Consider the following 26534-nt stretch of genomic DNA (forward strand, 5'->3'; position numbering starts at 1 on the left):
CTGGAAATTCATGGAGAACCCAGGGAAACACAACAGGGCAACCTCAAACCCCTGGAAATTCATGGAGAACTGAAGGAAAAAACAACAGGGCAGCCTCAACCACCTGGAAATTCATGGATAACCGAGGGAAACACAACAGGGAATTCTCACCCAAAGCATGGGCTGCTCTGGCTGGGGGTAACACGTCATCCTGGGATTGTCCATCGGTCACGAGCACCAGGATGTGAGGAAAACCCGGCCTCATCCCTCTGGAAGGCTGGAATAATTCCCTTAGCACGTAGGATAGGGCATGGCCTGAGCAGACAGGGAGAGACAGGGTGGGAGTCTGGATTAATTCCGTGGGTCTGGACTCTGGATCTCCTTCCACAGGTGGAGCACGAAGGGAATTCCTCACAAATGGAAAGCCCTGAGCATGGGAAAACGTCTTTTGAAGGATAACAGCAGGAAATCAGCTTGGCCAGAATGGTTCTGGTAGAATTAGCAGACAGTTTTGGAAAGGGAAAACAAATTCAGGAGATTTGAAGCATTTTTCTTACGCTTCAGGAAAAAAATCCACCAAATTCCCATTTCCAAATGTCTTTGGAAAGACCAAGAAAGTTTCGCAAAGAAATATCCCACTGATTGAAACAGTCAAGAAGCTCCAAAACACTATGGAAAGATTCCTACATGGAGTAAAATGTCTTTATTGACACAAACTCCATAAAAAGAAGGATTAGAGACGAGGTTAGCCGGGAATTTCCAGCCTGACTAATTCCATGCTTTCTTTCCCTGAGCAATCCCATAAAAATTCCTGTATTTTGACCATCCCCCTTTTTTTGTGCTCTTATCCAATACCACTGAGGCAGGATGAGGGATTTGGGTGCCTCAAAGCTTTCCTGCTGTGAAGAATTCATTGAAAAATCCCAAAACTAGAGAATATTCCAAGTTGGAAAGCATCCACAAGGATCATTGAATCCAGCTCCATAGTGGGATTAAATCTTGGAGTTACTGGCACCAGGCTCCAACCAACTGGGCTAAATGATTAAATGAAAATCAACCTTTTTTAATTTTCCATTCCTGGTTGTGTTCCTCCAGGGAACCAGGTACTCCCCATGTCCTGCTGGGAATGAGCACATGGAAAGTGTTGTCCCGCTCTGAGCTTTTTAAATGACACAAAAGTATCTGGATTTCTGGGATGCAAGAATGCTTCAAATCAGCCATCCTCATGTTTATGGTGTAAAAACCTTCCTCAAGTGCAGGCAAAATCATAAAATAATGAGGAAAACCCAGGGGGAAAACCAGGACATGGATAAAGCACAAAGCGGTTGGAAAAACCACTCCCGAAAATTAAATTTAATCTGTTCTCAAATTTAGAACAACTTTGAGCACAACGTTCCCACCAAGGAAACGGCTCCAAACCACTCAGAAAAATGTTTTCCTTGGCTTCCAGGTTCTGACTTGATCCAGGAGGATCATCCCAGGTGTCCAAGTCCCCTCCCAGACCTGTTTTGGTGTTGCCTCCGGTGTAGCTCAGCCCTTTGATGGCTCCGAGGGCTCCGTTGCGGTCGCGGTGTTGGTTGAAGTGAAAAGCTGCCCTGGGCTCCTCGTTGTACTGAGCAACAGCAACCTGCCAAAACCAGGGATTGAAATCCCCAAATCCACAGGAAATGGGACAGACTGCCTCGAGTCAGAGTGTGGTGCACCGGGAATGGGACTCTGGGAAAAAGGAGTCAGATCGGCACCTAAACCAACATTTTTTTATGTCCCCAGAGTTATTTGTTGGTCCAGGGTAACTCCATCATTCACCTAAAACCTCCAAGCAAGAGTCCAAGAAATTCCCATTTCCTGCTCAACTTAAAGGGGGCTCCGTAATTCTCCCTTCTTAATTTAAATGTGACATTAATTAAGCACAAATGACCCCAAATAAATGAGGAACAGAATCTTCCAATTGGCTTTGCTGTCATTAAATCCTTCAGGCTTCGTTTGCCCTTGAGGAGTTTCCCACCATGACCTGGGGCTTTGGTTCTCTGTTTGTTGGAGGAGGGAGCTGCTGGCACATCCTGCATTTCCCACTTGGATCCACACCTGGATTTCCAACTGTCCTCACTTTGGATTCCCAACCATTCCCACTCTGGATTTCCAACTGTCCTCACTTTGGATTCCCAACCATTCCCACTCTGGATTTCCAACTGTCCTCACTTTGCATTCCCAACTGTCCTCACTTTGGATTCCCAACCGTCCTCACTTTGGATTCCCAACCATTCCCCCTCTGGATTTCTAATCATCCTCACTCTGGAATCCCAATCATCCCCACTCTGGATTTCCAACTGTCCCCACTTTGGATTCCCAACCATTCCTACTTTGGATTCCCAACCATTCCCACTCTGGATTTCCAACCGTCCCCATTCTGGATTTCCAACTGTTCTCACTCTGGATTTCCAACCATTCCCACTTTGGATTTCCAACCATTCCTCCTTTGGATTCCCAACCATCCTCACTCTGGATTTCCAACTGTCCTCACTTTGGGTTCCCAACCATTCCCCCTCCAGATTTCTAATCATTCCCACTCTGGATTCCCAACCATTCCCACTTTGGATGGGGTTGGAAATGGGATCCTAGATGGGAATATGCACCCAGCAGATCTCTGAGCTAACCTAGACAGTATTTCAGGTGTGGAATTTGCTTTATTCCCAATGATTCAGTCTTGGAAAAATAACCAAGAAATGGAAATCTATCCAAATGGGAAGGCTGACATTGAGGAGACTTTAATTCCTGTCTGTTTTGTTCCACACATGTTTTTCCCTGGCCTTTCTGTTCCACAATTCCTGGGTGAGCAGAATCTGCTCCTGGCAGGGCTGAGGAGAAGGAGAAAAGAGAAGGAAAACAACTTCAGGAAATGGAATAACAAAATCTTACCTGTATCCCCTCAGGCCCAATCTTGGGGAAATAGGAAACGATCCGGAAGAGGAGATCCTTCACTTTATTGAAGTTGCTCTGGCCGATACTCGAGGATTCATCCACCAGGAACCCAACGTCTGCCTTGAGCTTCCCACAAACTGCAGAGGGAAGAGAGGAATTCTGTAAGCTGAGGGGTCCTGAAGCAGAATCGTGGGATTTTGTGTATTCAGAGCAACAAAACAAACCCCAAACCCCTTGTGATGCCAAGTTCTGGGTGAGCAGCAGCACCTTCCCCCCTCAGGGTAGTGCCGAGGCCTTCACCACATTTATGGGGTTTGGGCCTTCCCTGACCCTGTCCACTCGTTATTCAAGGAATTAAGACCACTTTTAGCTCCTGGGATCAGAGAAGATCTTGGCCTCTGGAAGTTTTGACTCTTTCTACATCATCATCATAGTCATCATCATCATTCCCACACTCACTTGGCCCAGGCAGGGTTGTCAGCGGGGCCGACACCGCACTGGTCCATACTGGAGCCTCTGGGAGCTTTGTGCTGGTGGGCACTGGGTGAGGAGTGGTCCCCACACTGCTGGGAGATGCGGATGGAGATTTCCTTGTATCCAGTGGTGTAGGAGCCACTGGAGCGCTTGGCGGCTCTCTGGGAGGTCCTGCTGTAGGAGCCAAACAGAAAAGGTGGATTTTAAACCTCTTTTAGCCACGACATCGCTGTCCAGCAAAGAGGAAAAGGGTAGAAAACCCAAAAATCAGCCTGAAGAGCAGTTTTCCAGGGAAAACCGCAAGCCAGAACTCCAGCCTCCACACCTGTTTGTCCAAGGAGCGCTGTCTCCGGTCCCTCCACGTCTCCAAACACTGGTTTTATGGAAAACAAATACGTTTCCTTGGAGCTCAGCCCTGTCACTCGATACGATCGGGAAGCTGCTGGTAACAATTCCTGGGAAAGAGCGGGAGCTGTGGAAAACAGGAGGAAACATGACTGGGAGCCAGAAAAACTCAGAATAATTCCCATTTCTGCGGCATCACTGTTGGCAAACAGGAATTTGGGGATGAGATGATGCCTGGGATTTGGAGCAGAGACACAAGTAAAGCATATCCAAAGTGCAATGGTCAGGTCCTAAACCAGATGAAACGAGGTTGATTTTGTGCATTAAAAAGGAAAGAAAATTGGAATTTATCCAAGAATTTAGGGAATTTGGTACAGGTGATGCCTAAGGCTGAGAGACCAATTTCTATCCAGTGGATCCTATGGATAGAAGTAAGTTCCTTTTTTTTTGGGAATGAATGGAAAGTTTGATGAAAAATAAAATCCAACTTGACTGAGAAATTCGGTTGCACAGAATCCATAGTTTTGATTTAAAATCATGATAGGGAAAAGATGTCAAAATAATGATTGACATTTCCAAAGCACCTTATTTCAGAAAAAATAAATGACGAGTTTGACAATGTTCAAAGTGAAACTTGCACTTTTTTAGTCTGAAAGAACATTTTACTTCAAAAAAAATCACGGAAAAAGCTGAACTTCTGTGGAAAGAAATAAAATCAGTGCAAATAATCTGCTCCGTTGTCATCGACTCATAGAATTAAGGTTGGAAAAGATCTCCATAGGTCAAATCCAGTTTGTTGTTCTCAATTCTCCACAAAAAAATTTGGGAGATAAAAAACCCAGTAAAATCCCCCTTGAAATTTGACTCAAACTCTTCTGCTCCCGGTTTTTGAGAGGCTGAGTCAAAACAGCCATAATTGGTTTATTTTGTCTGATCCAAAAGTGAAATTATCCCAAGCGGAGTAGAAAGGGATCCCATTTTTTATGGGACAGGCTGGATGGAATCAGCAGGGAAAAGGGCATTAAAAGAGCTCAAAAAGAGCAAGGGAAATGTGTCCTAAAATAACTTTCATTTAGGACAAAAATCAAGTTGTGTGGAGGAAAATTAATCAAGACAAAAACAAAAAGGACCAAATTTTTAATTGCTTTTCTACACCAGTGTTGGCAGCTGGGATAATTAACCAGGAAAAACTGGAATTACTCACTTAGGAGCATAAATCCGATCCTATGGAGAAGGGGGATCAGGATTCGTCTGCTGGTGATGGGAAATCAAGATTTATAAACCTGTTCCAGCGGGATTGATGGAGGGAGGGCACCGGGGGGACTGTCAGACATGGGATTATCCATTCCTGCTTCCCAGACAACTCTGAAATCAGGGATTTCTGAGCCCTTCTGGATCAATATTCGCACAGGAAAGGAACAGTTGCTTTAGCTCAGTAAAATCACCCCAGAGATCCAAATTTTCCATTCCCAAATCACTTTTCCACAGTATTTAGCCCCCCAAAAATGCTGCTGGCACAGGACACTTCATCCCAAGGACACAGCCTGCAAGTGTGGAGCTGCAAATCCTAAAATATCCTTGGAATTAAAAAAATTAAAGTTCCTGGTAGCTCCAAAAGCACTGCAGGGAGCACAGGGAGTTCTGTTGGATTTGGTTTCTTTATTGACTCGTGGACATGAACTGATCCCAGGAAAAAGTTTGTGGTTGAAGCCACAGGGACAGGAAAATTCAAATTCAAGGAGGATTTTAGTCCAATCCAGGGGAAAAAAAGTCATGGAATCGATGCTTTAAAAGGGCAAATCCTGAAAAGCCAAATCAGTCAGGAGAAGTAATGGTGAGGAATGATTAAGGAATTTTTGGAAGCTCTTCACAGCAGAGCAGAAATTTTAAACAGCTAAGAAGGAGGTTTTATGGATGACAAAAATCCACCTTTTTTGGTGGATTTGGTGGACAGGAAGGGACACTGATAATGCCAAAATTCCTTTTTCCTGTGCTATTCCCACACCTCCTTTTTTTCTTCCCTCAGGGATTTTGCAATGGCCAAATGGGACATTTTGGGAGCTTCCTCCAGCTCCCATTTTTCCTTTTTTTGCCCCCAAATGGAGAAGCTGAGATGAAGGAACCCATGGAAACCCTCAGGGTTCTCCTGCTAAACAGGATCCAGAGAAGTTCAGGAGGTGGATCAGGGTTTCCTTCCCACACCAAACGTTACCTGAGGACAATCCCCAAGTCAGTAAATACAGGGATGCTCCAGGAACAGCCCCCCAGGACAACAAAATGCTGGAATCCGCAGCCTCCTGCACGGTGAATCCCATCACTTTGGGCAAATCCACTGTTGGAAAAACAAAGAACAAAGTTTAGGGGCTGAAAACAGCTCTGGAGACCCTTCTGCCTCTGAAATTCCATGATTCTAGTGAGAGGAAGGAGTTCCTCCAGCACTCCAGGTGTTTTCTCCAGGAAGGTGAATCAGGCCAGGTCCTCAGTCGGTGGGAATTGGTGGGAATTTTTTAGTCTGGCCTCTAAACTGGCTGAAATTGGAAGTTTTGGGATGGGCAATGAAGTTTTTCCTGTCATTTTTTCCAGATGCTCCCTGAAATCCCAGCATCGGCTCCTGACTTTTCCCACCGTTTGATCTCCAAACAACTCATGAGGGATGTTGGTCTTTACCTGCTGGAAACGGTCAAGCTATTGCAACTAAAGAGGGAATGCCAAGATAATGTGCCCCAAAAATGGGGATTATTGGCTGGGGAAGACAGGGAAGGTCCCAAAATTCCCCAACAGCAAGAAAAAAGGACCGCTGGCTGGTTTTGGTGGGATCTGAGAAGAAACAAGGCTGAGTTGGATGGGGCTTGGAGCAACCTGGTCCAGGAAAGGTGTTGGAATCAGATGATCTTCAAGGTCCCTTCCAACTCAAAACATCCTGGAATTCCAGGAATAAGGTGTCAATCAGCCAAAATTGCTCTTTTTCTTTCACTCCCCTACGGAGATGTTCTTATCCCAATCCATGAATCCCACACTCACAGGTTTTGGCTGTGAGGACCGTGGGGTTTCCCTCCTGTCCCCTTCCCACTGCAGACACGGAGATGGTGTAGGTGGTGTTGTCCTTCAGTTTGGGAATGGTGAAGGCAACGGCCTCTGCCGGGACCAGCTGGGAGGATTCCGAGTCACCTGAGAGGAGACATCCCGAAAAACCCGCAGTGTCCATGGAAAGGGAAGTGTAACAGTCATTGTTACAGCAGCTTCACACTCATCTAACAGGACCTGGCCAGGGAGGAGAGTTAGGAACTCATTTTGCCTGTGGGGAAACTGAGGCACAGGGAGCGGACAGATCTAGTCACAAAGGTGGAAGGGAACGAATTCCTGGATATCCCAAATCCCAGCTATGTTTATATCCTTGGTTAGAGCCTAAAGCTTGGCTCAGGGCTCATTTAGAGGGGTTTAACCTGTCCCTGTAGACATTAAAGTCCCCACCCACCTGATCATCCATGGAAAAAGCAATTTCCTGAACCAAATTCCCTATTTTTGTGCTCCCTGACCAAAGGATCGGGGTCCTTACTGTTGGATGGCACCCAGGATATCTTGTAGTTACTTATCCCAGGAAGCTTTTTCCAAGCCAGCTTCAAAGTGTTTACACCAGTGTCAGTAACCCTCAGGTCCTGGATGGTCGGGATGGGGTGGGAATCTCCAGGAGGAGCTGGAAAATGAACCAGGATAAGATTTCAGCTCAGTCCCAGAGCAGCAGGTTCACAACTCTAAGTTAGGGTGGAGAAGAAAAATTTGGGCATTCATTCAATATTTACTTTCCAGGCATTATCCAGGGATGCCAGGCTGAAATTCCTAATGGATCCATGGATTCCAAGCTGAGGAATCTCATCCCCACCTCTTCCTACCCACACCAAACTGGTGACACACATGAGAGACATGAGAAGGGCTCCAAGAGAGGATGGATCATCCACACACATCTTCAAATTCCATGAAAAACTCATTGAGATGAACTCAGGTGGAAAAGACACTGAAAGGAGCCAGAACTCCATGTTGGAAGAGGCAAAGCCACAATCCAAGGAATTCCCAAAACCCCAGTGCTGGTGAGTGACCCTGGGTGGTGCCTGCGGAGAGGCTCCTGCATTCCCGAGGTGGCTGTGGATAAATAATTCCGGGAAGTGATCCGGGACTGTCCAACGTGCCAGAAGGACGTGTCCCCTCCCTCCCACAGGAACAGCCATGGATTATTGCCAGCAGCAGTGAGGGCTGCTCGTTCAACAGGATACCCTGAGTTGGATCCACCAGGATCATGGAGTCCAACTCTTAAATGGATGAACACAGGGATTGAACCCAAAACTTTGGTGTTTTTAGCACCAGGCTCTGACCCAACTGAGCCAATCCCAACACCATCAATCCAAGCTTTGCATCCCAACTCAAGGAGGGTTTTTCCAGCGGGATTTACCTGTGTGGTGAGTCAGGGTCACCTCCGGCCCCTCGGTCCTGCTGAACACAGCCCGGACACTGACCCTGTACAGGGTGTTGGGCATCAGGTGGTCAATCCGGTGAGCCAACACTTGGCTGCCCAGGTACTGAGTCCTGGCAACCTGTTTTCCTGTAAAAACAGGGATATTTCAGAGCCTGGAGCTCACTTCCTTCCTCCAAAGGAAATTGCTGCCCCGCTGCCCCAGAGTTTTGGGGATTATCTCCATAAATAAAACCATGGAAACAAGGAGAGAAGGAGCTGTCACCAAGAGCGGGATCTCTTTCCTACCCCCAGGAGCAGGTCAGGAATTTGGGAAGGTGCTTGGAATGCCCTTTCCCTGCTCACCTTTACCTGCTCCCACGGGGCTCCAGGTGAGTTTGAATTTGGTGGCAGCAGCTGTTGCATTCCAGGCTACGGACAGGCTGGTGCTGGTGTGGGACATCACCTTGAAGTTGGAGACGGATCCCAGAGGATCTGCAGGATGGAGACAACATCAGGAGTGTCCTGATTCCCGTCCAAAGGCTCATCATTGACACTTTAATGGGTCAAAATTGTATCAAAGGGTTCAAAATGGCGGCTTTGCTTATCCTTGGTGTCTCCTCATCCTCACCTGGAGAGACACCACTTTCTACTGCTTGAGGTCATCAAGGAGCACGTTCTGCTCTAGATCCAGTGGGAGCAAGGCCAGGACAGGCAGCTCAGGAATCCATGGAGTCAGGAGATCCATATCCCAGTGCCCCAGGTGGAACACCCACCCAGAGCTCCCGCAGCTGCTGAATAGTCCCCGTTCTCTTCCTCACAAGGGTCAGGCCATTATCCCCTTATGGTATTCCAGGGTTTCCAATCACCTGCTGCTGCTTTGGAACCTCTTCCAACGATCCCACCTCTGCTTTTGGATCAATATTCCTGCCTCTCCTCCGCTCCCAGGGCAGCAGCCCAGAAGTTTGAGAGAGAGGAACAAGATTTACCCATCAACTTTCCCTATTTTACACAGAGGATTTGCCTTTTGTCCAGGGAATCTGATCTTCCAGGAGGATTCCTTTGGAATTGTGGAATTCTTTGAGGCAGGGGACAGCCCTTATCACCAAGCAGAAAGGACCACATTAGGATGTTCCATGGTCCTTATCTTCCTATGGTTTCCTACAGCAGAATTTACCCAGATTTCCTATTTTTCATATTTTTTTTCAGATGGATTCTAACATTGTTGAGGAATTAACCATTGGTCTGGATTTTGGGATACCTGGAAGCTCAGTGAGTGCAGATTGAGCACTTCACCATTGGAGAGGGACTTTGGACAAGGGCCTGGAGGGACAAGACAAGGGGAGTGGCTTTAAACTGAAAGAGAGCAGGGATAGATGAGATATCGGGAAGGAATTCCTGGCTGGGAGGATGGGAGGCCCTGGCACAGGGTGCCCAGAGAAGCTGTGGCTGCCCCTGGATCCCTGGCAGTGCCCAAGGCCAGGCTGGACGGAGCCTGGAGCAGCCTGGGACAGTGGAAGGTGTTGGAACAAGATGGGCTTCCAACCCTTCCAACCCTTCCAGCCCCAACCAATCTGGGATTCAATGACATCTGAAGCTCTGCCCAAGCCCAGAGCACGGGAAAAGACCCAGTCACGGATACACAAGGTCGAACCGGATACACAGAGGTTATGCTCTGTAGCAGCTACTCCACCACCCCACCCACACTCACCCGTCCTGGCCGAGGTGGTGATCCCGGGGCCCTCCCCGGAGCCGAAGAGCACGGACAGGGAAATCACGTACTCGGTGTCGGGGGCCAGGCTGCGGAGCTGGTGGGACGTCACCGACTTGTTGAGGGCCAGGTGACGAGGACGGTCCTTGCCAAAGAATTCTTTGGAAGAGAAAATAAAGCACAAGAGGAGGAAGAGTCTGGTGAGCAGCTCTGTTGCATCCTGAGATATCCACCATGCTCCCAGCAGAACCTCTGCTGGAGGACACCTGTTCCAGGACAATTCAGGAGGAATTTCTGCCTGGAAAGGGTGGTCAGGCATTGGAAGGGGCTGCCCAGGGAGGTTTGGAGTCCGCAGTCCTGGAGGTGTCCAAGGAAGAACTGGATGTGGCATCACAAGCTGGGGATTGGGCACAGCTTGGACTTGGAGGTCTTTTCCAACCTCAGTGATCCTGGGATTCCATGCGTTCACTGGGGCAATGGAGAGCTTTCCTATTGTTATTTATTTTGGAATTTTAATACCTAAAGGATCCAAACCAGTTGAGAGGAACTGAGTCCAAACCAGCTCTCACTTCCAGGGCCCACAGGAATGTGGGAATGTTCCCTGTCCCCTTCCTGGGGATTCCTGGCATTCACTCTGTGTTGGGCTGGGGCCAGGTTGGTGCCTCAGGGCCAGGAATAATCCCTGGCTTCAGTTTAAATTCTGGAATTGTGGGAGAGGCTGCTCAGAGCAGTTCATGACCTGGAAGCCAGATTCCTGACATTCTCCCATTCCAAGGAGAGCAGAGACAGATCTCACCTGGTGTTGGACCCCAGGCCACTCTGTAGCCGGTGGCCCCCGCGACCGAATCCCAGGACACCAGCAGGCTGTTGATGGAAATCTCGCTCACTTTCAGCATCTGGACAGTGCTGGATGCCACTGCAGGAGGGAAGAGTTGCCCAGTTCCATCGAGGTCCCAACAGCTTCAAAGAGGTCCCCAAACCCAACAATGCAGGGGAGTGACAGAAGTGACACCAGCTCCGTGCCACCACCCCTGAGTCTGCATGGGCTGAATGCCACCCCTGCTGCAGGACACTCACCCGTGGTGGCTTTGCCGCTCACCACTGGCCCCTCGATGTCCCCAAAGATGGGGTTGATGGTCACCGTGTGCTCTGTGCCCGGTTCCAGCCCCTGGATCATGTAGAAGCTGTAGGAGCTGCCGAGGGTCACGTCCTGGATGCTGCCCTCTGCGAAAGGGAACGGTGTCTCCTGGCTCAGCCCACCCCACCCTGGACACACCGGGACCATCCTGGGTGGGTGCAGGTGGAAAAAACCCAAATCCACCCGGGAAGAGCTCAGGGATCACCGAGGTAACTCAGGGATTTGCAAAGCAAAGGAAATACATCAGGAAAACCCCAAAACGGGTACGCTGGGGCCTGTGAGTGATCCCATAAAAGGGTCCACACCCTCCACCCTGGCTGACTCCATGCTGGAGTCATCCTGCCTTCCCTACAGGAATTAGAGCCAATGATGCCCCAAACCCCAGTTTTAGTCTCCTTGTTGAGGACCCAGCTCAGCTAAACCTGCCCAGCAGGAGAAGAGTTAAAACCGAATTCCTGTGGATCCACCCCTGCTTCCCAGGGGCAGGGAGGTGCAGGCAGCAGGATGTTGAGGAAAACCTCTAAAAGAAGGAAAATGCCTTTTCCAGTTTGGTCACTGGATGGTGCCACATCCCCATTTTCTGTCCCAGCAGCACCCGGAGCCCCATCCCCCTTTTCCCACCTGCTCTCCACATCCCCCATCTCCAGTTTGTGTTTATCTAATCCCGGTTTTAAAAGTCAGACGAGGAAAACCAGTCCCCTCCTGGGCTTGGGATAGGCACCAGGGTCTGGATCCCATCACTGCATCCCTAATCCCGGGATGGGATGGAGTGTGGGAAGAGGATCCAGAGGCCAGGGGGGGGCTGCCCTTGGGATATTGCCACTCCTGGAATTGGGGTGAGCTGGTACCAGGTGAAAAAGCAGCTGGAAAATTGGGGGGTGGAGGTGATGTGTTCTTCCTGTTCCACCTGAGAAGGTTGTCCCACTGTCCCCTCAGTGTCCCCATTCCCAGACCGAGCTCCATTCCTGGCTGGGATATTGGGCACAGGCTGGGAAAACTGCTGAGTTTTGGGGTATGCTGTGAGAAAAGTTGATTACAAAGCAATAAAAGCCATTTTATGTCTTCCCTGTAAAGATTTTTCCCTCCTGGTGACCTTTGGAGCTGTTCTCCCACTAATCCCCCCTGTTCCTGGTGGGAGATGTCTCCTTCCATCATAACCAGGGGAGATGAGGGAGAGGAAAATGTGGTTTTTATTCACAGCCTGGGATAGAGCCCAGGTGTCCTGACATCCCTGAGCCCAAGAAAAATCCACCTCCCAAGGCCAAAATCTGCCACCAAACCGGAATTTCTCACTCCTGCTCCCCTCCCAGCACCACAGAAAATATGTTTGGGTTCAGGGTAGGGGAAAAGCTCCAGCTGGAAAGGTGGATCTGTCTCGAAACTCCCAAATTTGCCTAAAAATGAGGATTTTAGGGGATGCAGCCAGGTTTTAGTGCTGCAGAGAGAAATGCAATGAGCACAGGCACTTCCAGGCTGTCCCCCCAAAACCCCTGTACTCAGCTGTCCCCCAAGAAAGGGGTGACCCCAAATACTCAGGGGCTGTGCAGCTACACAGGGAGGGTTTTCCCAGCTCCTCTCAGTTATTCCAAGGCTCCTCAGGTCCAGCAAATCCAGCACGAACCCCGTGTAACCAGCCTGGATCCACCAACCAGCTTTATGCAGAGCCAGGGCAGGAATTTTTGCTTCCACAGCAGAGAAAACTCCATTGGTCACAGACCCCCAAAAAAACCCCCAATGGACAAAGATGGAATCCAATCCAATCCAAAGTGCATCCAACGCCTTGGGAACCTCACAGCTCCCATCTTTCCATGCCCTGGGAACTGGTACAGCCTCCACCCCTGTCCGTACCTGCTGATGCCCAGGTGAGCCTGTATCCCGTTGCTCCCCGCACAGGGCTCCACCGGGCCTGCAGCGTGTCCGTGGTCTCGTTCTGCAGCAGGAGGTTTTCCACAGGCAGGAGCTTCACTGGAAAGAGGACAGGGAAGAAACTTTTCAGAGCATTGGGAGTGGAGGACTTTGTTGGCTCTCCATGAATGTTCCTCCAGCTCAGCTGGCTGAAGGGAATGCCTGGAAGGAGGTGGCCACGTGGAGGTTGGGTTCTGCTCCCAGGGAACAGGGACAGGATGAGAGGGAACGGCCTCAGGCTGGGCCAGGGGAGGGGCAGGGTGGATATTGGGAAAAATCCCTTCATGGAAAGGGTGGTCAGGCACTGGCACAGCTGCCCAGGGCAGTGGTGGAGTCCCCATCCCTGAAGGGATTAAAAAGCCCTGTGCATGTGGCATTTGGGGACACGGCAGTGCTGGGAATGGTTGGATTTGGGGATCCTAGAGGATTTTTCCAGCCTTAATGATTCTGTGAGAGGGATTTCCAGGACCTCCTGCCTGGGGGCTGAAGGCATCTCATGAACCACAGGTAGAACAGCCCAACCTGTGACTGTCCAGGACCAAACATCTCTGAGCACCAACCTTGTGCAGCGTGGGTGCAAAACAGGAGGGAAAATGATCTCCCACCCTTCCCCCAGGCTGCAGGATGATGGTGTTGAGGACGTCCACGTCCATGAAGCAAGAGTTAGGATGGAGTTGGGAAGGTCCTGGTGCATGAGGGCACCAACTCTGAGGTGGGGACACAACACCTGGGAACAAAAGGGACCAACCACGGGGTCGCAGCTCTTACGTGTCCTCCCCAGAGCAGCCACGGGCTGGCTCGGGCCCTCAGCATACACGGCATAGATGCTGATGCTGTATTCCCGGTCCTCCTGCAGGTTTTCCAGCACGTGGGAAGAGACGTCGCCCCGCAGGATCTGCTCAAAGGTCGTCCTGGGCTTGTTGGCTGCAAAATCAAGGAGAAAAGGGATGGTGAAGCCTTCCCATGAAGGAATCCCATGGGAATGTCTTCACACTGTGGAGATGGCTCAGGGGCACGGTTGGAGTTTCCCAATCCATGTGGTGTTGCTGGGAATTTTGGCTGTGCTGTCCCAGCCCTCAGAGCCCACAGAGGAGAGCGGGAGCCATCCCGAAGGTTTGAACTCATCCCAAATCCCCACCAGAGCAGGCACTTGAGTGGGAAAAACATCTGGATGTGGCAGGGCAAACAACGAATTCACGGCATCACCCTCAGCTTGTTCTTCCAAGAGAAGTCCTTCCAAGGACTCTCCTCTGTCCTGGAGGAACCACAGTGTTTGGCAAAGTCTATCCTGGACTCATTCCAGAGTCACGCCAGGAATTAACAGCACCTTCCCTGTCCTTGGGTCACTCTTCCTTTTAAAGCAAACACCACGATAAAATAAGAAAAATCAATAAAAATGGGTTAAAATTAATACAATTAATAAAAAATTAATAAAAACTCACCCCTGGGGATGTAGATCTTGTAGCCCTCCAGTTTGCCCAGGGGAGGTGTCCAAGCCACCTTCAGGCTGAAAAGTCCTTCTTCTATCACACGGAAATTGGTGACCGGAGGCACTGGAGCTGTGGGGACACAAAAATAAGGCAGAAATGGAGGTGGCAGTGCCGGAATAATGGAAAAGATCCTTCAAAATTCTTTTGTCTTCAGGCACAGAGAGACACAGAGAGGAGAAGCACCAACTCTCCCTCAGCTGATGCCTTAAAATCAACAATCCCTCTCCTACCAACCCTTTGTCCCCCAAAAATAGGGATGGACCATCCCAAGGCAGAAAGTTTGGGAGTTTTCTCTGGGAATGGTGTTGGGATCTGAAATATCCACCCCCCAGGCAGAGAACATCTACCCCGGGCAGGGGAAACTCCGCAGTTCTTGCAGACTGAGCAGGAATCAAAGCCATGAATCAAACCCTGCTTTGCTCCCACAGCCACAATTCCAAGGGAGAGGAGCCCATTTGGATCCAGCCAGCCACGGCAGACGGATTTATAGCTCCTGCCTCTGGCTTCATGTTGGGGATAATAAGAAGAGAGATCAAATGGCTTCATTTCCACCCATAAAGACATTCCATCTTCTCCCTGGCAAGTACAGATGAGTCAACCTCATTGAGGAGCTTTATTTATTCATCCTGTCAGAGACCTTCCCTCAAGGAGACAAACAATCCCAGACATCGCAGGGGCTGTGGGGAGGAACAAAAGGCAGGGAAGAAAGGAATAATTCTTTAAAAAACCCCTCGGGCAAAGCAGGGTTGGTGCTTCAGCCAGAGAGGGGAGTGGGATTAGTGAACCCCCTAAATTCTGAAAATCCCTAAAAGCAGAGGCCATAAAAGTCCAGTCCAACTTTCAAATGGTCTCCTGACGTATCCCTATAGCCTTTCTTGGGAACTGAGATTCCTCCTTTGGGTGGGGACACCCCTCAAAGTCACCCCTTGAGGGTCAGCAGAAGAGATTTCCCCCTTGGTCTGGGTGAATGACATCAATCTCTACTTTAAAAATTGGGTTTTTTTGCTGATTTTATTACAATTACTTTAATAGTTATCATACTAAATCATTAATTTTAATACAAACATCCCTGTTTGCCATCTTTAATCCTTGGACCTAAGGTTCAACCACACCTCTATAAATGCTTAGATTTAATCCGTTGACAATACGGGGCTGGGATTGGATCCAGTCCCATCCAGTCTCCTCTTGGAGAAGTTTGGAAAGCAAAGAGGTTCTTCCTGCACCTCAGGACTCAATAGAAGCTTCTCTAATAAACTTTGAAGCTCCACCTCCACCCATGCCACCATCCATGCATCCATCCATTCCTCCATCCATCAATCATTCATCATCCATCCATCCATCCATCCATCCATCCATCATCCATCCATCCATCTGCCCATCCACCCATCATCATCCATCCATCCCTCATCCATCCATCCGTCCCACCATCATCCATCCATCCATCCATCCCTCATCCATCCATCTACCCATCCACTCATCATCATCCATCCATCCTCCATCTATCCATCCATCCCTCCATCCCTCCATCCATCCATCCCTCCCTCCCTCCATCCATCCATCCCTCATCCATCCATCCATCCACCTATCCATCCATCCACCCATCCCTCATCCATCCATCCCTCATCCACTCATCATCATCCATCCATCCTCCATCCATCCATCCCTCCCTCCCTCCCTCCCTCCCTCCCCCCATCCATCCACGCCTCTCTCCTCTCCAGCTTTGGGGTGGGTGTTTTCCTCAGGGGTGGCCCAGGGGACACTCACTTGTTTTCCCTTTGACGGCTGCCGGCTCCCCGAGGGTCCCTCCATAGCTGGCCCTCACCGTGAGCACGTATTTGGTGCTGGGCTTCAGATCTGTCACCAGCACCGTGGTTGTGTCCCCATCCACCTCCATCTGTCACACAGGGGGACAAGGGACACCGTTACACCACCACAGCAGAACATCAGGTCAGCAGCACCTCCCACACCTGCTCAAGGTGACTTCCATGAGCAGGAACCTCTTAAAACCCTGACTCATATGTTGTGATCCTTAAATTGTGGAATAGCCCATGGAATAAAACATGGAGAACACGTTAAGGCTAAAGGTGATCTCAAAGTCCTTTGAAGAAAAGGAAGGAAATAAAGTTCCTTTTAAGCTCAGAGAAGGAAATGTTGATGTAACCCGAGGGCAAGAGACGGAAACAGAACTTCTGGGTTTTCCCTGTTATTATGAGATCTTGAAGCTGCCAAGGATCACCATCCCAGTTAAATACAACCTTAATAATTAATACAATTAATAATCTTCACCTTAATAATTTAAACTTTCATAGCTTTGTTCTATTATTAGGAATCAAAGCTTTTAGGGCAAATATTGTCTACCCTTCAGCTTTGATCCCAAACTTCGTGCAGTGTGGGATGAGCTGGAGAACACTGCAGCATCCCTCACACAAGGCCATGGAAAATCCTGAAACCTATGGAGATCTTACCAAAATGAACAACCTTGGCAGCAGGAAGATGGGATTGAGTGGTGATATCATAAAGGTAAGGAGAGAAAGGATTGGATATTGGGAAGATTGGGTGTCACCACCTAATCCAGCATGACCCCCCAACACTGGGAACTGAACCCCAACACTGGGAATTGAAACTGGTGGATCCCATGGTGGATCTACACCTTCACTTTAACCCTCAGGAATTCCTGCCAATCCCATTGTGCCAGGATGGCTGAGGGATGTGGTGCCACCTCCTAATCCGGCTGTGCCATCAACATGGGATGAATCCCCAACTTTGGGAACTGAACCCCAACACTGGGAACTGAAACTGGTGCCCTGGAAAACGGGAACACAACCCTACCTGTTGCTGGTGCTCGGGGTCCGGCTGTCCCGGGGGCAGCGAGGGGTGGACATGGACATGGTACCCTGTCACCCTGCCCGTGGCTGCCACCCACGAGAGCCTCAGGGAGCTGTGGCTGTGCTCGCTGACACGCAGCTCCCGGGGGCCCAGGATCTGCTCAGCTGCAAAAACACAAAGGAAAGAGCTTGGATTGGATTCAAACATGTGGAAGTTCATGGAGTCAACATATTCCACACAGAGAAATCGCTTAGGCTGGGAGCACAGGGACACTTGGGATCTGTTTCCAGACAGGAGATGCTCCAGCAGAATTTTTTTGGCCAATTTTTTGACAGCACAAAGGGGGAAATCAAAACTGGTTCTGGTTACACTTCCCCAGTGAACACCTGGTGAATGCACAAGGCAGCAGCTCCTCCCTGCCCTTCTCTTTCCTGACACTGGAGGAACCTGCCAGGAAGCTTGGACTCTCCATGGAATGTCACAGGAAGCCCTGAAGTACTGCAGAACCGCAGAAGAAGCCAAAAAAAGAGACCCTTTAAAGTCTCAGGTGATGTTCTCCCCATTTCTGCCCCAAGCTTTTAACTCAGCTCCTCAGGAGCTCATGAGCCAAGAAGGGGCAGGAATTCAGTGCCATCACCTCTGGATTCACTGCAGCATCAGGATCTTGATGCCTCAGGATCCTGCTTTGAGGAGACATCTGGATCTCTTTGGAAATCTCTTTGGAGATCCCTTTGGAAATCCCTTTGGTTGCTCTTTGCATTTTCTGCAAGGAATGAAGTTCCTGCTGAGACCTCGAGCTGGGCTGCCAGAATTCCCTGTGACAACCCCACGACGAAAATACTCCAAGGAGCAGAAATACTGCCCCATCCCATTGCTGCTCCTTTTGTTTGATCCAGCATCAAAATTCCCAGGAATCTGGTATCCCTAAACAAACCATGGAGAGGCAGCCACAAGAAGAACACCCAGGAGCACTGTGCCAAAGCAGGAGCTGCTCCATGAGCTGGTCGCTCCTCTAGGATAACCCAACCCCTCAAGCTCCCTCAGAGGGATGTGGGAGGTTCATCCCCATGGAAGAACATCCAGAGGGTGGTCTGAGCAGATGGAAAGCAGGATCAAGGGAGAACCTGGACACACCTTGCACCCTCTGCTTGACAGGACGTGGTGGCTCTGAGGCGGTGAAGCAGAGCCTCCGAGAGAGTTTGGGAGCCACGTTTGGGAGCAGCTGGAAATCTTCCACGTAAAGCACGTGCTCCGCAGCGGGATCTGAAGCAATCCTGCCCAGCTCGTTCTTGTCAGCATCCTTAATCCCTAGGGGAAGGAAAGAGCAGGAAAAGAGGACATCAAACACCATCCATGGGGCAGGGCAGGCTTTGGAAAGGGGGAGCAACGTCCTGGACTTTGACACCAATTTTGGGTCGTGCTGCCAAGGAAAAGAAGGGAACAAGGAATGGAGTCTCAAGCTGGATGGGAGAAGCAGAGGAAGCCTCTTCCACCAGGGAAAAGAGGTCAGGATTTCTCCAGAGGTGTCACAGAGATTGTCCCAGGGCTGCTCATGGGCTGAGAGGTGGGGAAATAAAGGAACAGGGCAGGATCCAGCCTTGTCCTTCCCATTGGACACAGAGACATTCCTGTGCTGAGCAGACAACGGGGTTTTGGGAGGCTGTTCGAAAATTCCAGCGTGTTCCTGTGGCTGAACTAAAAAAAAGGGGAACAACCCACCCAAGAAACCAATCCTTCCCCAATTTTCACCTCACATGGGTTCAAATTGACCTGGTTGCTCTTGGTAACGAAATCCCACCACCATTCCTGTCCTTCCCTGAAATACTTGGGGAAGGATTTGACTGGTGGGATCTCATTCTTGGGGGTGGGGAGAGCAATGGAACCTTTCCTTGCTCATGGAATTATTCTGAGGGACATTTCTGAGTCAGTCTCTGAACCCCGTTAAGAGAAGCCTTCAGAAGCAAAAGCGTTTTGAGGCTGGTTTTTTTTTTTTTGATGTCACATTGAAACATTTTGAAATTTATGGAACCTTTTCTTGAACACCTTCTGAATTCCCAAGTGGCTTTGACAGATGCAAAATCCCAGATTCCCACTGAATAAATCAGTTATGGACAACAACAACAATATCCAAGAAAACAACAACAAAATGTTGATTTTCCTGGACTTGCAGTGGTTTCCAAAGGCGGAGCCTGGGGGTGGGGGCAGTTTTTAGGGAAGAAGGTGTTGTGAGTCAGGAATATTCCCCAGGGAGAAGAATCAGGGTTGGTCACACAGAGGTTTTGATGGCCTCACATACCCACAGCAAACACTGTCACCCCCCCATCCTGCAGGACCTGGGCTCCCTCTTCCACGGAATCGCTGGATTTCCCACCCGTGAGCAGAACCAGCACCTGCAAGAGTTGGGATAAGAGCCAGGGAAGGAACAACACAACATCAGGAGGTCACAGTGACAGCTGTGGGCTTTCACACTGATGAAATCCCTCAAAATGAAATCCTTCAAAACCCAAGACCTCTGGGGAAACTCCCACGGAATCACTTCCACGAGCTGGGAAGGAGCAGAGCTGCTCCCAACAGCATCTTCTCTGCATGTCCCTCCTGCCCTTGTGCCTCACCTCTGCTTGGGCAGCAATTCCAGGAGGAAATTCCTGCCAGCACAGGAGAGGATTCATCCCTACAAGTCCTCATGAGCAGCTCCTAAGGGAGCTCTAGGTTTGGATTAGATATTAGGAAGGAATCTTCCCTGTGGAGAGGGACAACTTGCAAGATCATGGGGTGACAGGACAAAGTGGGAATGGCTTCCCACTGCCAGAGGGCAGGGATGGATGGGAAACAGGGAAGGAAATCCTGGCTGGGAGGGTGGGGAGGGGCTGGAATGGAATTCCCAGAGCAGCTGTGGCTGCCCCTGGATCCCTGGAAGTGTCCAAGGCCAGGCTGGACATTGGGGCTTGGAGCAGCCTGGGACAGTGGGAGGTGTCCCTGTCTATGGCAGGGGGGTGGAATTGGATGGGCTTTGGGATTCTCTTCCAACCCAAAGCATTCCAGGATTCTGGGATGACTCCACTGCTCCCTGGACAGCACCTCAGGAGCTCACCCACCTTTGCCGCCTCCTCTCTCAGGGTGTCCTGGTGGGACAAAGCCTGAGCTGCAAACGCCAGGGCTGAGCCTGTTTGGAGGCTGCTGCCTTTGGAGGAGAGATCCCGAATTGCATCCAGCATTTCTTTGATGGTCCCGTAATCTGTGAGCTCAATGCTCATCCTGGGAATGAGAAATGGGGGAATAAAGAGCAAGGGATGCACTGAAAATGGCAATAACCAGTGATAATGTTGACATTTAGTTTCCAGTTGCCCAGAGCAGCTGTGGCTGTCCCTGGATCCCTGGCAGTGTCCAAGGCCAGGTGGGACAGGGCTTGGAGCAGCCTGGGATAGTGGGAGGTGTCCCTGCCCATGGCAGCTGGAATGAAATGGTGTTGAAGGGCCTTCCCACCCAAACCATTCCATGGATTTAACTCATGACAAGAAGTTCTCTTTACAGCGGTCAGGGCAGTGCAGGGAACGAGCCCCAGACCGTGGTACCACAACCCAGGACCTAAACTTAATGGAATTTAATGGAATTTCAGTGTCAAACCCTTCCTTCCCGCCCTGGAAGGATTCCCTGTGGCCGAGCACCTCTGGATGACTCCGCTGAGGGTTCCACTCTTGCTCAGTGGTTCCCCAGAGCTGCAGGAGCTCTTTATCCATGGCCATGAGTTGGATTCCAGGAATCCAGCAGTGGCTGGAGGAGGATGGACAGACCCACCTTGGTGTCTCCCCATACAGAGCCAGGCCCAGCCAGACACCTCCTCTTCCCATCTCCGTGTTATCGAAGGATCTGGCCACGCTCCCGATGAAATCCCGGAGCAGCCGGGAGCTCTCCGTCCCTGCGCCCTCCGACAGCCCAACGAGGAACAGAACATCGGCCACCTCTGATGTCCTGCAGGCTGGGGGACAAGAGGGACAGGGAGGTTCATCCCACACCATGGAATGAGGAAACCCCCCCCCCGGAGCCACCTGAATTCCCAGGATACCGAAGGGAGAGAGATGGAGGGACCGTGTTTAGGTGCTTCCCAGAGCAACAAGTGCTGTGTTTTCCTGAATTTCCTCTGAATTCCTCCTTTGGATGTTCTGACCCAGGAGAAGTTTCTCATCCAGAGATGCCCCATCCCGGGAAGCATCCAAGGCCAGGAGCAACCTGGGATAGTGGAAGGTGTCCCTGTCCGTGGCAGGGTGGGACTAAATCACCTTTAAAAGGCACCTTCCAACTCCAACTATTCCATGATTTAAACAACGAATCCCAAATTCCAGCTCCATCGAAGCTTGCAGGTCTGTAGGACCCTCTGGAAGCCTGGGGATTCCATCTTCCCAGAGGCACACACAGAGCCCTGAGCCACCCCCAACCGAAATTCGGGAATGTGGCAGCTCTGCCATCCCATCAACCATCCCGGGATTCATATCAGGGCCACCTCTGGAGATGTGGCACCACCCCACCCTGGGCATGAGCAGCACCTTGTGCAAAGAACAAACAACAGGAGCGGTTTTCCAAGCTATCCCATGACAGCTCCGACGGCAGGGAAAGGACAGGAGTACAGGGAAATTTCCTTAAGCACCATCAAAGCATTTTTCCCTTCCCAGGGTTCCCTCCTAACTGAATTCCCTATTTTTTAGGCGTTCCATAAATCCATTTCAGCGACAGGAATCTGATGACTTTTCGGGACGCTTCAACTCACGAAGGCTCTGCGAAGGATATGGAAAATTTGCATTTTTCCTTGGAACTTCTCTCCCTTGCAGGCAGTTATTCCAGACCCTGCTGGAGGAGGGAGTTAGATCTTCCTCACCGAGATCGGGCTCAACCTTGTCCCATTTTTTTCCCTGTTTTTTGTCATTTCGGATTTTATCCAGCCTTGACTTTCACCTGCAGGTCTGGACTTGCCCCAGCCGGGCTGGAGAATCTGTCCCAGTTTCCAGGGAGAGGAGCTGGCTGTGTTTCCCAGGATTCTGCTGCACATGGGAAACCTGTTTTAACCTGACCTCTTCAATTCCCTGGAGTTTTATCCCATTCCTACCAGCAGGATCCCCAAAGGGCTTGGAAATATTCAGGTTTTGTGCTGTCCCTCATGGCTGCACCCCTGATTAATCCCCTTTGGCCACCAGCAGGAGAAGGGATCATTTTCCAGCTGTGGATGGATGTTATCCAAGGATTTGGTGGTTTTCATTCTTCTTTGTGCCTCCTGAGTTCTTCCCAACTTTGTTTCCTGCAGAAAAATAGGGATTGGCTCTTTTGGGGTTAAAATAGGGAATACAAAGCACTTTTCCTTGTGAATTATTTCAGTTTTTCTTTCCACAGATTTTCCTTGTCCAGGGAGTCTTGGAAGCAGCTCAGCTGCTCATGGATCACCACGAGCTCCTTTCCCAGCTGCTGTTTCTATCTTGGATCTATTCCTTTTCCTCAGCTTTGGGATTTTGATATCCTTGTTCCCCCAGAAAGACTTGGAGGGAAGCAAATCCCAGTCCTGATCTCCATCCTCGGGCCTGGTGGAAATCCTTCAGCAGCTTCCCAAGGTAACCACACCCTGTACTCCCACAAGAAATTCCCAAGAAAATCCAGAACCACCCACCTCTCGGAGCCACTCCGGAAAGCGCCGATTTTCCTGCTTTTTTGGCCCCAGTTTGGAAAATATCCTCAAAATCGGTATCAGAGGGGTCTTTGCTGCCTCATCCACATCCCAAATTCCCAGAGAGCCACCTCCATCCATCCCGATTCCTGAGAGTCTTCTTCACCCCACCCTCATTTGCATCCAGGGAAAATGAGGAGGACAACAACAAATTTGGGATTCCAAAGGGCAGGATGGTGCCCTTTTCCCTATAAAGGGGCAATCCCAGCCCGTTGTGGGTGCTTTCCAGCTTGGCAAAAAATTCCCAAAAACCAGGAACCGCTGCTTGGATCAAACACCTGGAGCTGTCATGGGAAATGTGGGATGTTCAAGATCTTTGGATTGGTACCTTCTGGAGAAAATCCCACCCGGACAGCTCTATTAATCACAGGGGGATAGGATTGGATCTGGAATTTTCCATGCACCTCCAAACCGATCCAGTTCCATCCATCACAGCTTTCCCCGAGACATCTCTGAACGTTGATTTATTGCCCTGCTCCCAGCTCGGAATTAAACAGCATTAGAGTCGAGTTTATTGGTTAATTGATGGACAGCAGCTTAATCAAGTTAATTCCGGAGCCAATGCCAAAGATTCCATTAACTCCTTGTGGAATTTAACTGATTTAGATGGATTTGCACCTCCAAACCTGGGAGTTGTTGGAAAAAGAAGGATCCCACCCAGCCTGGGACAATCCTGGGAACTCTGGATTAGCTCTGGAGGATGGATCTCCCCTCCTGAGACCAAAACCACACCCTGGGTCATCCATGAGGCTTTTCCTTGGAATTCTTTTGCCTCCTGCTTTTTGGATCCAGCCCCTCATCCCCAAAAACTCTTTGTGGGTTTGCACGGAGCTGGGGACAGGTGAATCCTTGAGCTATCCCAGCTCCCTGGAAAGCAGGAGAAGGATTCAAGGCTTCCTTGAGGATTTTCCTCTCCCATTTCCTGTGTGGAGGCTGGAAGCAGGTCCTGGAATTCAGAGGAGGAATCAGGATGGGATTTGTTTTCCCTTTCTCCCCACTTTCCTCTGGAGCAGGAGGCAGGACAGAGGCAGGACACTGATCCCTGATTTCTCCATAAATCCCAGAGCAGGAATTCAGGCCCTGAATTCCTTTGGAGGCGCTCTGTTATCCTGGTGACCCCAGTCCTAAATGGGAATTAACGGCACCACAGCTCCACCCCGACACATCCACGTGCGGATCCATGCCAGGAGCAGGAAAAGCTGCTTGGAAAAGGCACTGGAAGTGTCCCAGGTGCTGCCCCCGAGGTGACCCAGGCATCCCTTGTCACTTTGTCACTCACCTTCATGAGCAGCCCCAGCTCCGAAGGGCCCCGCGGCCACTGCCAGGACAAGGATCTGGGCACACAACATTCCCCTCGGGAAGCAGCTCCCGGAAATCCCTGGAGTCAGCACAGGGCCTGGAGAGTCCCTCACCTGCAGAGGGAAAGAGGTTGGAGCTGGGGCCACCCGTGGGCGATGCTCCCACCCACCCTCAGTGCCAGGAAAAGCTTTTCTCCCACTAAAAAGGCTCCTCTTGGCTTGGAAACTTGGGATTAAAATCCAGAAATCCTTGAATTCCTTCATTTCTTTGCTACTGCCAAGAGCTCAGCTTTGTTCCTGCCTTTCCCAACACCCACCCGAGGCAACGAAGCCCAAATGTGGTGGGATAAAAGCAGGAGGCGCTTCCTGCCTCAAATAATCCGGGAGAAAAGGCCAGGAAAATCAGGAATCACCTGATCCAACCCTGTCCCCCAGGCTCCTAAATCCAGGATGAACTTCCCAAGGATCCAGCCAGAGGGGTCTGGAATTCTGGTTATTGCTGGTGGTTTAACGACTCCCTAAAATTGCTGCAGAATTCCCCCTCTGGAAAACAGGGAATTCTCTCTATGGAGCAGAAGTGCCGCTGCCAAAAGGAATTTTATTCTTTCTTTTAATGGCAAATCAAAACTTCTTCTCCTGCTCTGAGCCTCACCTGCTCCCAGGGAGGCACGGAAAACTTCCAGGATGGAAATTATGGATTCGGGGGGCGGGGAAAAAAATCCCAATGGCTTCATCCCAGCTTTGCTCTTTTCCAGGGATTCCGTTCCAATTAACACCATGGATTAATGAGAATAAAGACCCCCTCTAAGATTCCTGTGACAAGGAATGTTCTAGGAGTTTGGGATGGAGGATTTCAGCTTGGAAGCATCCAGGGGAAAAGCAGGAAAACACCTGGAGAGTCCTGGAAATGACATCCAGACCCTCCTCTCCTTTTTCCCACTCCGTGGTGGCTCCCACGAATCCGATTTTCCCATTAAAAACACCTGTTTTGCTAAATTTAGCAGCTTTTCCAAGCAGAAAATTCCAGTCAGGTGTTTCTCAGGAATTTAATCTCCAGGCAGGATCTTTCTCCCTCTCCAAGAGGCAGAATCCGAGGGAAAAAAATCTTGGATTTGCCTGTGCAGCTGCTGCAAACAGCAAAGGAGGGTTTGGTGCTCCAATTCCCGCAAGGAATTCCAGGAGAGCAGTGAAGGTTTGGGATGGATGACTCCAAAGGGGAATTTTGTCGGGAATCGCCGCTCATCAGACGGATTCATGGGACAAAGAACGAGATGTTGGCAGTTTTGTCACCCCACTGCCACGTGGGGCATCCAGGGAATGTTCATCCAGGTTTGCTAATCTTTCTTCCCTTAAAAAAAGGTGGAATGGGATTAAATATCCTCAAGAAGGGAACATCTCCGGGGGAGGGGGGGCAGGATTCATGGATAAGGAGAGGTGGGGATGTGTGGGAAAAGCGTTGAATTTGAAGGAAGTGGGGGTTAAAAAAAGGGGGAAAAGGGGTTGGGAAGCGCTGGATGAAGGGATGGAGTGCTTGGCTGGCAGCCAGGGCTGCACCACTCCGGTTATTCCAGCTGGAGCTTTCCCAGGTTATTCCCATTCCCAAGTGCTCCTGAGGGGAACAGGAGCCGGGACAAAGGAAACAAAGATCCCAAAGATCCTGCATCCCCTGGGAGCCTCCTGAGTTCAGGGCAGCAGGGATTCTCTGAGCAGGAATCTGTTGTCCTTTCCCGGCCTCTGGATTTGCCTTTGCTGGAATAAGGGCATGGAAGGAGCCAGCAAAGAGAGCTTGGGCGTGGAATTTCCACATTCCCATCTCCTCACCCAACCCCATCCGACCCCCCACGGCCGGGTGAGGAACCAGATGGGATTTAAAGTCCCTTCCAACACAAACCACTCTGTGATTCCCTGATTTAGGGGCTGGGAATGGGAAAGGCTGATCCAGAGGTGCCCCCTGCCCGGCCAGGAAAAGATCCCGGAGTCCCTGAGCTGGAGCCAAGGATCTGAGTCCAAATCTCTGACTTTCCCTATGAATTTCATTCTTAATTCCACAGGAGGTGGAATTAAAGCCTGAGGTGAGCACAATCCAGTGGCACCCAAAAAGGACCAAATGACTCCCAAAATTCCAGTGATGCCAAAACCCCAGTGATCCCAAAAATCCAGTGAGCCCAAAAAGAATCAAATGACATCCAAAATTCCAGTGATCCCAAAAATCCAGTGACACTCAAAGACCAAAAATCCAGTGATCCCAAAAAGGACCAAATGACTCCCAAAATTCCAGTGATCCCAAAAACCCAGTGA

The 26534-nt window shown here is 50.1% G+C and overlaps 1 protein-coding gene across 29 annotated transcripts in view; it reads right to left on the reverse strand.

The window, feature by feature from the left end:
* The window catches only part of LOC121676044 (collagen alpha-1(VII) chain-like), an 89959-nt gene that overhangs the window by 53915 nt on the left and 9510 nt on the right, over positions 1-26534 (reverse strand). For 26 of the 29 annotated variants that reach the window (XR_006020368.1, XR_006020367.1, XR_006020370.1 and 23 more), the window contains 23 exons: positions 24218-24350; positions 21027-21207; positions 20327-20486; positions 19528-19621; positions 18366-18539; positions 17235-17395; positions 16170-16299; positions 14358-14474; positions 13684-13839; positions 12859-12975; positions 10950-11096; positions 10669-10788; positions 9873-10031; positions 8528-8656; positions 8162-8311; positions 7274-7411; positions 6739-6885; positions 5930-6049; positions 3698-3844; positions 3358-3546; positions 2896-3035; positions 1483-1606; positions 151-294 (listed from right to left, as the gene is read on the reverse strand). Coding sequence is in view for 26 of the 29 variants with exons in the window: in XM_042051975.1 (XP_041907909.1) it covers positions 151-294; positions 1483-1606; positions 2896-3035; positions 3358-3546; positions 3698-3844; positions 5930-6049; positions 6739-6885; positions 7274-7411; positions 8162-8311; positions 8528-8656; positions 9873-10031; positions 10669-10788; positions 10950-11096; positions 12859-12975; positions 13684-13839; positions 14358-14474; positions 16170-16299; positions 17235-17395; positions 18366-18539; positions 19528-19621; positions 20327-20486; positions 21027-21207; positions 24218-24287 (3214 nt within the window). In the remaining 3 variants the exon portion in view is untranslated. The remainder of the gene's footprint in view (positions 1-150; positions 295-1482; positions 1607-2895; positions 3036-3357; positions 3547-3697; positions 3845-5929; positions 6050-6738; positions 6886-7273; positions 7412-8161; positions 8312-8527; positions 8657-9872; positions 10032-10668; positions 10789-10949; positions 11097-12858; positions 12976-13683; positions 13840-14357; positions 14475-16169; positions 16300-17234; positions 17396-18365; positions 18540-19527; positions 19622-20326; positions 20487-21026; positions 21208-24217; positions 24351-26534) is intronic. The other 3 variants (XM_042051992.1, XM_042051983.1, XM_042052111.1) reach the window with 3 other exon arrangements.

This window comes from Corvus kubaryi, unplaced genomic scaffold, assembly GCF_017639235.1.
Source record: "Corvus kubaryi isolate FWS band 111438036 unplaced genomic scaffold, C.kubaryi_AGA036_p1.0 135, whole genome shotgun sequence".
NCBI lineage: Eukaryota > Metazoa > Chordata > Aves > Passeriformes > Corvidae > Corvus > Corvus kubaryi.